At 39.4% G+C, this 11,728-nt stretch overlaps 1 protein-coding gene across 3 annotated transcripts in view; it reads right to left on the reverse strand.

The window, feature by feature from the left end:
• The window catches only part of pitx3 (paired-like homeodomain 3), a 30,115-nt gene extending 20,610 nt beyond the window's left edge, over positions 1–9,505 (reverse strand). For 2 of the 3 annotated variants that reach the window (XM_044214840.1, XM_044214839.1), the window contains exons 1-2: positions 9,293–9,505; positions 88–205 (exon numbers count right to left, since the gene is read on the reverse strand). In XM_044214840.1, coding sequence (XP_044070775.1) covers positions 88–196 — 109 coding nt within the window. In that variant the 5' untranslated portion in view covers positions 197–205; positions 9,293–9,505. Of the gene's footprint in view, positions 1–87; positions 206–5,651; positions 5,992–9,292 lie in introns of those variants that run through there. The other variant, XM_044214841.1, reaches the window with a different exon arrangement.
• Positions 9,506–11,728: the final 2,223 nt, after the last annotated feature.

The raw sequence follows: 11,728 nt of genomic DNA on the forward strand, positions 1-11,728 counted from the left end.
GGATCAGTGGTGCACTGGGAAAACTACGTCCAGCCCAGACAGATATAGAGACGCATGCACAATGCACACGGTTTCCTGTCGACTGACCGCTGTTGTCCTGGCCTTTACATCCCTGGTCGTGCTGCGGGGTCCCGGAGTCGGAGAGCGACAGCGCTGGGCTGCGGGCTTCACTGTCCGTCAGCAGGTTAAAATCCATAACCAGGCTCTGCAGACAGAAACACAGACAGACGCACGTCAGGCTTTACAACACTGACACTCACAGCGAGGTCTATGCGTAAATTTCCTGCATTTAATTTGTACAGATCACTACATCCCTATAGCCTAACTTTAACAGCCTAACTTTTCTCCTGCCACTACTACAATAATATTCTAATTGTGATACATTGGCTAGTATAATGTGTATCGCGAGTTTACACCATCATGTTGTGTTTTCTATATTTCATTTGGTAGATAAGTTTGATTTACTCGCCTAATATTTCTATAATATTCCTATAACTTGATCACCCCACACACTTTTATAGTTTCAGTTTGATTTACTCACTAAAATCTCTAAAATAGGCCTAACTGACATCCAACACAGCAAAAAGTTTTATGAATGTAGTGAATAAGTGCTTTTCTTGCCTCGGGTTTTGCCCCTCAGGCACCACAGTTTGATTGGGGGTTAGGGGATGCTTTTGATTGAGTTTGTGGAACCATTTGCAGCCTGACAGAAAGACTGTAGACGCTACTTTAAAAAGTTTTGCAACCTCCTGTACATGTTTTTCGGGTAAAGGATAAAGAAGAAACGACACACTAAATACTAAAATAGTTTAATTATATTCATAACAAATCAGTCGTACATGCTACCACTTTGCAACTTTCACCAAAATATAGGCCCAATGGAGCGGAAATGTTCACATGCTCCGAGCTGCCAGGAATTATGAAGTCCATCACTCTGTTTTTCTCAAAAACTGTAAAACTAATTAAACCTATCTCCTTCCACATTTTTTACTCAATCGACACCAAACTTGCCACACTGCATCTTCAGACTGTCCTCCACAAACGATCCAGCCAGATTTTTGAAATATCAAAAACTGAGCCCACAGTGCATCAAAATGTTTTACTGTAAACAGCTACTGTAAGTTCTTGCTAAATAAATCTCCAATGTTGGTGAAAAAAATTACAAAATTTTGATTTCATGGTAGACGTAGTGTGGTAAATTTCAGAATTGTATCTCAAAAACTGAACTTTTGACAGTATTTTGAATTCTATCCTCACGTAAACCATTGCAGGCGATGGAAATAGAGCATCTTTAAACATCAGTTTGTCATTTATGGAGCAATCAATCTTTGTAAAATTAAATTACAGACATCTCTGCGTTGTCTAGATGAAGTCCACAAATTCTCAGAATTTTGTCTTGATAACTGAATTTTTGAAACAATTTTGAAAGCTGCCCTTAAGCTGTCATCACAACCCTGGTAGCTCAGCATGATTACAGCATGCAGTAAGTGACAAAGGTCGGGAGTTCAAGACCCGCGTGATGCACAATGAACATCTTATATCAGTAGTCATCAACCCTGCTACTGCTGTGCATGTTTTAGGTGGCTCCTCACTCTGACACACCTGATCCTAACTATTAACTCATTATCCAGCCCTTAACAAGCTTCAGCTGCGTCCTTCCACAGTTTTTTGCTCAATTGACACCAAACTAACAAATAGCTTCTCACTAGGTAGGGAACACAGCAAGATGATGACTTGCTCTTAGTGTCTAAGGTTGTGAGTCTGAACCCTGGGTGATGCAGAATAAATATGCTAATGCCTGCTCAGGCATTGTGCCGTGTGGATTAGAGACGTGTAACTTCAAAGTTTAATAACTTTGGTCCGGCATGGACTGCGTTTGTCTTCTTTTTTTCATCTCCCTCCTCTTCCTCATTCTTCTTTTTCTTCTTCCTCCTCAAAATGCCCGGCTCCAACTCACAGCTGTGCAGCAGCTATAATTTTCACCTTGTATTCTCCTAAAAACACAAATATAAGGCTGCAATGCAAATACAACAAAATCTACCGTAAAGTCTTTATCAAATATCAAAAGTGATTTTAAGTATGGTTAGTGCATTAGTTGGCTAATACAGTAATTTACATAGTATTTCTAATTCTTTTGTTGGATAAAATCACAATTACTAGTTTCATCATAATGTGTTAATTGCTAGATTGATGTAAATGCATTTTGTCTATTAGGTTGAAGAACACCTGACCTCATTGCGTCCCTCCCAAACATAGCCTACACCCTGTTTTCCTCTAGAGACTACTTACAGGCCTAGAATTAGTGTCCTATTTGGAGAAAGTATCACTTTATTTAAATCAGTATAGATGCCATTTGATGTGGGTTTGTGTGTATTTGTTTAAAATAGCAGTGCATTCTATATCTATTTTCTCTGCGATCTTTCCATTCACCCCTTGTTGTGGTTGTAATCCCGATCCCTTAATATGAGCCTGACATAAGAAGCTATAACAAGACCTGCCCTGAATCATCTCTATTTTGGGCTACATGGAGAGAGCAATAGAGTTATTGCTGTAAAATACACGACAACATTTCCATGCCTGATCAAAAAATGCATCCTAATTCATATCGACAGTGAGGGATGTAGCTTATTAAGACTCAACTGTGAAAAGTTTTGCTCCAAAAAGTAATTGTGTTTTCATGATGTCCTCATGTGACTTAATTATTATACCTGTGATATCAAGTCACATTTAGAAGTTATTCAGCAGGCAACATATTAGACATAAGAGCTCATAAAAGTAAAGACATACAAATGTCAAACCACTATATCAAATATAAGGAACATGTATTTATATAGAGGAACAAAAGGGATAAAGCATGTGTAAAGTGAAGGCTCAGCCCACCTAAATTCAGCGTGGTGTTACTGTTTACCCTCCTTTTCTATTTACCTTGCATTTCCCAGGACATTGGTGAGCCCATGTCATCAAAGATTTAAAAAGGCGATAAACCTCATCCCTGAAAATCAAACAGTTTGAGCTGGGGTTTAACCATCCCTGTTGATTGTTTGGACGTTGCCAGTCTCTCTGTGTGTTGTCAAAGTTGTGGTTACGAGCTATATACTTAGAAACAGCAAATTTAGATTTTCAGGGGATGGCGCATTTGTCCCTCCCCTTCACCTCTCTTCGCCCCAGGAGAATGAGCTCCCCAGCAATGTTTCCCTGCGGTCTGCTTGCCACCATGCCAGTCCTTTGTGTGCCAGTCACATGTGACTTCTGCTGGGGTTAAATCTGAAGCCTCTCAGGGGAGGCAGGGTTCAGAGCATGGCATCCCGTCAAAAAACAACCCCCCACCGCCAACAACACATTGTACAACTAGGTTGAACTCCTGAACCCTTGAACCAGACTCACTTTCATCATTTGAAGTTAAAATGACATTATTTCCCTCTTTGAACATCAACATACGCCAGTCTACTTTTAGAGCTTACGAGGCTGAATCCTCCGACTGAAAGTCTTAGGGAACAAGGGGATGAATTGTTATGATGAATAAAATGTTTTTAGTGAGTGACAGTATCATTTTATTTATTTATAATTCTGGAGGGATACATACTCTATCTCTTTATTATACATTTTCCATCATATTTTAATATAATTGACTTCTTTTGTCAAATGCAAATGCAAGATATTTAGTCCAATATGTATCAAAATCACCCTTCAAAACCCACCGTTTGTAATTTGTGTACAACCGTAGAATGTAAACTCCTCTTCAGGTCATTAAAACACTCAAATTCCCAGACATAATTCCCATTACGTGACTTCCTTGTCCTCAGTGGTAGCTATGGCTCTGTTGAAGAGTTAGGAAAAAGTTCAAGTTTGATGTTAAAGACTCCTACAGGAATATTAGCCAGTAAAAATATGTTTTAGATTAAAGTTCAATCACTTTGAGGTTTGTTTTTCTGTGCTATGAAATATTAACTTTTTTGCTACATAGATCGGTATCTCCAGTTTTCATTTACGTTTGAAGAAATCAGTGAAAGAGTGCTTTTCATACTAATGTCCAGATTTACAAAAATGTGCAGCATGCTGTCACGTCTTGAAAACACACAACCTGAAGTCCTCCAGTCTAAAGTGCAAGGCTTGTAACAAACATCTTTGAAGCAGGAATACAGTATATTTAAAATATTACATGCCAATTCAATTTCTCCTGAAAATTATCTGACATAGTTTGTGCTTTCCAGTAAAAAGAAACCTCATAGAAATGACAGACGTCCACTTTAGCAGCTAAAGATACATCTACAGCATCAAGCACTAAAGACACTAAAGACACAAAAGCAACTTAACACTTGCAGTGATTGTTCCAAATGTATCTTCCACTTAAAAGTCATAAAAGCTCATGGAATAGAGGTTGCTTTGTCATTTTGTCATCAACCAGTTCCCACAGAGCTCCATATCATTCTGGTTTTAATAACTACAATGATTTCAACTTTGCACGCAAAAATGAACAATGTCATCAATGTAAATTACTAGAGTTTTCCCTTAAACTCTTCCTGATCCTCACTCAACATTATGTCAGTCACTCTAATAAAGTATCATCATGCTGCACTAAAGCCAACCTGCATATTCTGATTAAAGGTTTAGCACCTTATTACCACGGAATATATGTGACGTCTGATACATGTGTCAACATTTTCTTCCATCAAATACATCTGCTGTCTTATTTTGGCCAGACAAACATCACCTCGACCCTTAAAAATGCTGTCTAATACACATTTAATATTTGTTTCTGCTAACACAAGTAACATTTGCTGGAGAGTTTAAAGAAAGACTTGCATCTGTTTTTTGTTTAGCGACCGTGAGAATGATTGGAGCATTTCACAAAAGATTAGGAGACAGGAAAATGGGTATTCTTCTGTCAGCCAGAGGCCATTGCTGCATCCCTGGGAAAAAATATGCGAGACTAAGGATAAAGTCAAGTTTCCCAGTAGAGAGATTACCTCGGTAGGCACACTCCCTCTGTGTTGTGGCTTTAGATTAATGAGCCTCTGATATGGACTTGTAGGTTAAAGTTGACTTGTGGGTCAGAAAGTTCGGTTTTTCCCTTGTTCATAGCCGCACAAATATTGTTTCTTTTTGTTTAATTAAATGACTCAGTAACAGCAAATCTGTCTGTTTTGGGATTTCAAATGCGTACCATGAAAATGTGACCTACTGTTTAAATTAAAGATCATTTGTTGGCTTTTCTGTAAGTATTGAGTTTTGTGTCGTTGATTGATAATGCTTGATCTTACATTTATCTACACTTATACTTTTGTGTTTTTTAAACAACCCTGACCTGACATTTCAGAAAGCCTGCTCTGTTAGAGCTGTAGCACCATGTTCATAATCTGCCAATGAAATGTTACAGGAAAATGACTGATCTGGCAAACATAACCAACCATCATTCTATCACCTTTGCTGTAGTGATTATTTTTTTTTACTTCTTTCAAGACAGGTAAAACTGTTTTATGTCCTTTTGAAGAAAAAATAGGTTTCCCTTTGTTGAAAGTAGCACAACTCAGCACAAATGTGTAGCAAAAAGAAGCAACAAGAGATGAATTCAACACACAAGCAACTTACATGTTATATTTAACTCATAAAATAAAAAAATAGACCATCTTATTTTTTGTTTAAAGTGTTACCTTTGCTGTAGATTTGTGTTGTTCCGTTTCTCTGGGTTTTAAAATCAAAGACGTTCCACAAACAGGTCCCTGTGGCTGTTGGAACAGTTCAGTCAGGGTACTTGCCTGACAGAGCAACAGCTGTCCCTTTGTGAGTGCAGAACCCAAGTCTTGTATCACCAAGGTCCAGTATTTTGGTCAGAAATATGAATGTGAGCCAGTCTGGGGGGCTATATCCGCAGTGGCAGTGATGGATGGACAGACGGCCTGGTGTCAATGTGGTGCTGAGAGGCCTGCTGGCTTGGCAGGAGGGGATGAGGGGTGATGCAAGCCAGTCATTTTGTCCAGAACAAGGTGTCAGTACCCCCCCCCCACCTCCCAACCAGCTACATACACACACACACCAGGGGTGCCACATGATTATATTTCCAAAATCAAGAGCCCATCTCCCCCTCCCTCTGAGCTCAATATGGGCATGCTGAGGGCTCAGTAGCTGACAGTCAGATTGATTGCCAAGCCACTCTAATGCTTAAATGGTGGGTGTTGATGTTGATTTCCCCCTGTGGTTATACATCCTAGTGTGAGCTAACACTTGAGTGAAGTTTATGAAAATCAAAGTTAACCTGAGCTGATTTGGTTCAGCTTTAACCCTCCTCTTCATCTACCACAGTGGATATCAGAGGGCTCATGCTATTTCGTGGCGCACTTGGCACTGAAGCAACCACCTCTACCTCCACATCAACCTGACATGCTGTTCCGCTGCCTTTATGCTTAAATAAAGCCTAAAACATTGCTAGGATGGGACTGCGTGTTTACACTTAATGCTGGGGCATCCTGTTCAGAAATGGAAGCAAATCAACAGCAAGATGAGAGTCGAGGTTTGCATAAGCTGGAGCGCTTTGCATAAGCAGTCGCCCGGTGACACCGACCTCATTAAAATATATATCTGGTGATAATAATAAAAAATAATAATGGAAGCAAAAATCCACTCATTTTTCGAGAGATTGCCGGGTCCATCTGGTGGTGCGCGCGGCAGACTGCTTGCATTTCCACGGACTGCGGGCATTAGCCCGGGAATTATTCATAAACGCGTCGAGAATTAATTCCCGGGATTAAGAGTTGATTAAGATATGTGTCATTTTGCTGTCTGAGAACTTATTAAGGGCCTCCTCGAAGAGGCGGCAGATGGAATTTCAGGCCAATGTTTGTAGATGTTAATTTCTGCCCTCCTATAACATCCATTTGCATATGATTGGGGGAGTGAGGCCGAGGCAGTCCTGCAGCAGAATCACTGCCTCCATGCAAAGAGAGCGGGGAAATAATTGGTTGTGCAACAGTGATTAACACAGAGCCTTTCCACAGCAAGAATTTATTACTGTCGACCAAAAAATATATTTCACTGATTTGGATCTATAAGTATAAATTATCGTATCTAATTTAGAGGAAATTATTTAAATTAGAGAAATTAGCCCAGGGAAATCGAGCATATTTTTAACATAATGAAGTAGGCTATAGACGATATGATGATTGTCGATTTTATTAATGGGCGCACCGTTAAGGCGATGATATTATAAGAAAGTTTTAAGTAAGTTCCACTTTTGCAGTTAATTGTTTTAAAGGAATTAAACATAGGCCTATATACATTTTTATTAGGCCTATTCTGTCTTAGCAATTTTAATTGTCTTGTTCTTATGTGATTTAATAGAATTATGCTAGTTAAGGTCAAATGCAAGTTTACATCCTGTTAAGGGCAATGTAGTTGATTTCTTCGCTATTTAACTTCGCTAATTATAAACTAGTGATATACATTTTAAATGAAATAAAAATGTCACCATGTTTTTACAGATTTAACAGATGCACTGTGGTGTAGTCTATTACAGTATTGGCCTGTCAGAAGCGCGCAGCAGTCCGTGGCCTTCGGAATTGCCTCTGTTGCACACGGTTGGGTGATAACCACTAAAAGAAATATTTACATTGTACCCTGAGGCCAAACGTGAGCTTCGATTAAACAAATCTTATTTTCATATGTCCCGACCTGGGAACAGATGCAAAAGAGGCTACTGACTGAAGGCCTGCTGGATGAAATCTAACTCGGTGATTCTTGAAAGTAAATCTGCCGTTCCTTTGATTTTTTAATAAAAGAAAATTAACAGCGCTGGCTTAAAAACCAAAAGTAAATTGTTTAGTAGCCTAAAAGGAACCATAACCTAAACGTTAAAATACGTATTAGGCCTTTTTATATTGTAAAATATAAAATAACGAAGCTAAAAATAACACTTCTGGGTTACAACTCGTGCAATGTGGGCTCCACTATTTATTTAACATTTCCCTTATAATTTCCATTGACAATATTTTATTCATGTATTTATTTTGAACCAGTAAGGCAGAATGGGATCGAGGTTTAACAATGTATTAGCCTCGGTCTAACAATGGGCAATAAATTGGGTTTTTTTATTTTAAAAATACATCCGTTGAGGAAGACCGTGGGATGCTGTTGTAAGCTCCGAGAAAAAAAAGCTACCAAGTGGACCCTAATTTTATTTTATATCATTATTACTATTATTATTAGTAGTAGCAGAAGTAGTCGAAGTATGATATGCTACTACTGTTTCCAAGGTCAAGAATGAACATTCACTCTTTAATATTAAAACGTTAAAAAAATTAAATTATCTTGTCATAATGTGTGTAATATATGTGGATGCAAATAAGTATAAGTGAGACTGAATTTGTGCATGTGTGTTTGCGTGCGCGTATGTGTGTATGTGTCTGTATGTGTATGCGAGGTTGATGGTGGGGGGTGTACAGCTCTGTTTTTCTGTCCGCGGTCTCCTGTGGCCCCGGCAGCCACCTGCCACATATCAATTTCCTCCACAACCCCAAATATTTTTGACCTCCCAAATATTTTCACGACGTCCACCTATGCGAAGTCTTAGAATTTTGGAGAAAACATACCAAGTTATGTTGCAAGCATAAACATGATAATTCAGTATAATACTATGGGAGAAAAAAGGCTTTTTTGGGCGTGGAAGCGCTGCTTCACCCAAATCCTAAACTGTCTCTTTTCCTACCCAGGCCTCACACACGGACAGACGGAGAATTTAGGGCTGTAGGACTACTTTGATAATTGGTGGTCACCAAAACACAGCACCGTAAAACTGTAAATTTGTGCGAGGCCAAAATGACGTGGAGACTTTACGCAGGGCGTGTTTTGCTCTTTGATTTATAAGTTTATTATTTTTTTTTTTTTATATTTGCAATTTGTAATCACGGGGATCATTTAGTCTGAATTGAAGATGCAATACATACTTTTAAATGTGTCACATTGACTGATGTGTCGCCTCTCATCAGCATCATAATCTGCTCCGTGGACTCAAAAGTAAACTCCTGTTGTTCAGATTTTCCTTTTTCTGTGTGTTTCAAGACATATCCAGAGGCCTTAAAAGCTTATTCTTGTTACTTGTACATGAACAATCAAGCGCTGCTGGTATTATGGAAAGCTGCAAATTGTACCTTCGGAGAGAGTTAATGAAGCCCCTGCTTTACATCTCGGATAGATTTAGACAACTTTTACGCACAAATAAAAAGCGCTGGGTGGATTCAAGACAAAAAGAGATATAAAAAGGAGAGAGAGGAGAGAAAAAAGTGCGGTTATTTGCACTTACATCGAATCCCGGTCTGGTTAAATTAATCCGCGGAAAAGGCAAAGAGTTTTGCTGCAGGCTGATGGGTGTCCTGACCTCAGGTTTGCTGGTGACATGGACAAAAAGTTCCTCGGTGTGTCAAACAGTCGGAAAATGCGTCAGTCAGTTTCCTTCTTCCTCTTCTTCTTCCCTCTATACTGTCAGACATGAACGCTGTGGAAGAGTGAGGCTTGATCCCCACATAGAGTATAGGGAGGGAGGGGGGAGGAGGAGGGGGTTGACTTCATGCTAAGTATTGTGTGTGACAGGTCCACTGTAGAAAGGACGGCCCCCTCTCCCTCTCTTTCTTTCTTTTTTTTTCTCTCTCTCTCTCTCTCTCTCTTTGCGCGCACATGGGGCACAAACGCACACTAAGTGAACTCCCACCCCCACCCCTCCCTCTCCCACTGGCTCTCTGTCTACAAACACTCTCTCCATCTCTTTCTCCCTGTAGCCTCCACAATGCAGCTTTTTATTTACCGTTGTCGGTTGGGATTGCAAAGGTGTGGAGACTTGCTATATGGTAGCTTATGGGTCCGAATGTAATTGTTTTGTTTTATTGCTGTAATATTTTCTGTGCTTTGATGTTCAAGGAAAATCTAAGCAAGAATCCATTTTCAAGCAACAATAAAACACAGAGGAGCAGTAAGAAACAAAGTTCCCTGTAATCAATTTGACACTTTTTTAAATACATGAGTTTTATGATATAGATACATGTTCATTACCAATTTTGACACAAACATGTATATTTACATGAAAAGGGACCAAAGGCAACTAGAACTACCTACATTTTCAGAACAAAATTTACATGTGCTTGTTGCTGAAGATTTGCTGAAGTGGTTACAATATGGTGAACCAATCAACATTTTTTCAGTCAGTCTACTACTGGGTCCAAGACCATAGTAGCAAGAAAATAGCCACACCCTATATCGACGCCATTTGGAATGTTTTTCAGTAACATTACGGTTTGTGTTGTGATAAGTTGCACTAAAGATATGTTTCTCTAAACAGCCAGTGTTAGATGTTATTTACCAGTCTAAAAGAAACATTGCGAGTTTAGCATCAAACCGCATCTCTTTACTTGCCAAGACCTTGTTATGTGGGTGTCAAGCAGGGAAACAGGGAACATGAGGGAATAGGCCCAAACACAGACACAGGGGCAGAGCAGATGCAGTTCAGTAGTTTAATAATCAGAAAAAGGCTTACATGGGTTACAGGCAGGCAGTGGTTGAAATAAGGGAAGCTGTCCAACATAGGCAAAGAGGTTAGACAGCTAGCAGGCAAGGTTCAAAATCAAAAAATCCATGCAAGGTCCAAAAGAAACAGAACATTAGTCCCAACTGAACACACAGGAAACCAAGGTCAGGACGCTTGACAAATGACAAAGGGCACACAGGGTAAGGGCTAGAAAGTTTGACGCATAGGTACAACGACGATCTGACACTGAACAAAGGAAACACACAGACTTACAGAGGTTGCTCCTGTTATCCATCCCCCGTGAAGCTCCCAAAACCAGGGAGGCTGGGTGACTTTCCGAAGGAAGCATAACCCTAAGCAGAAGCCCATGGTACACCACCAACCTGTTCATGTTTCCAACAAGTTCAATCACCGACTGAGAAACCAACTCTGATTATTGGCACTCCATTTTAAAAACGTGAAATTAGTGACACCAGCGACCATAGTCAAATGTATTCCTGGGACCAGAGCGGGCAACAGTGAATCCTATTTAAAACTGCTGGCTGAGGATAAAAGTAAATACAGTAAGATTGTTTTTAATGTCGGCACTAACGACTCCCGGTTACGCCAATCAGAGGTCACTAAAGATAATGTTGAGTCGGTGTGTACATATGCAAAGACAATGTCAGACTCCATAGTTTTCTCTGGAAAACCCTACAGCCAATTTTATTTGTTATAGTGTACTGCACTCCTGGTCCTTATTCTGAATTTTTATCTAAATTCTCAGAGTTTTTATCAAGTTTAGTCCTTAAAACAGATTTCAATAATCTCATTATCTCATTATGAGGTTCAATTGGCTTTTGTCAGAGAGTACATAAACCCACTCACTGTTTTAACCACACCCATGACCTGCTCTGGTATATGGCATTGAAACTGAACATTTAATAGTCTTTCCACAGAATCCTTCATTATCGGACCATTATTTAATAACTTTTGAACTCCTATTACTTAAAAACTCCTACTCCAGATGTCTATCTGATAGTGCTATAACTAAATTTAAGGAAGTGATTCCATCTGCTTCTAATTCAATGCCATGCCTCAATATAATAACAGAGAACTCCTATGCTAATTTCAGCCACTCCCAAATTGACCATCTTGTTGACAGTATTGTAGGCTCACTGAGAACGACACTTGATTCTGTCACTCCTCTAAAAAAGAAGATAATTAAAAAAAGAAGGTTAG

Source organism: Siniperca chuatsi, linkage group LG11 (genome assembly GCF_020085105.1).
Source record: "Siniperca chuatsi isolate FFG_IHB_CAS linkage group LG11, ASM2008510v1, whole genome shotgun sequence".
Classification (NCBI taxonomy): Eukaryota; Metazoa; Chordata; class Actinopteri; order Centrarchiformes; family Sinipercidae; genus Siniperca; species Siniperca chuatsi.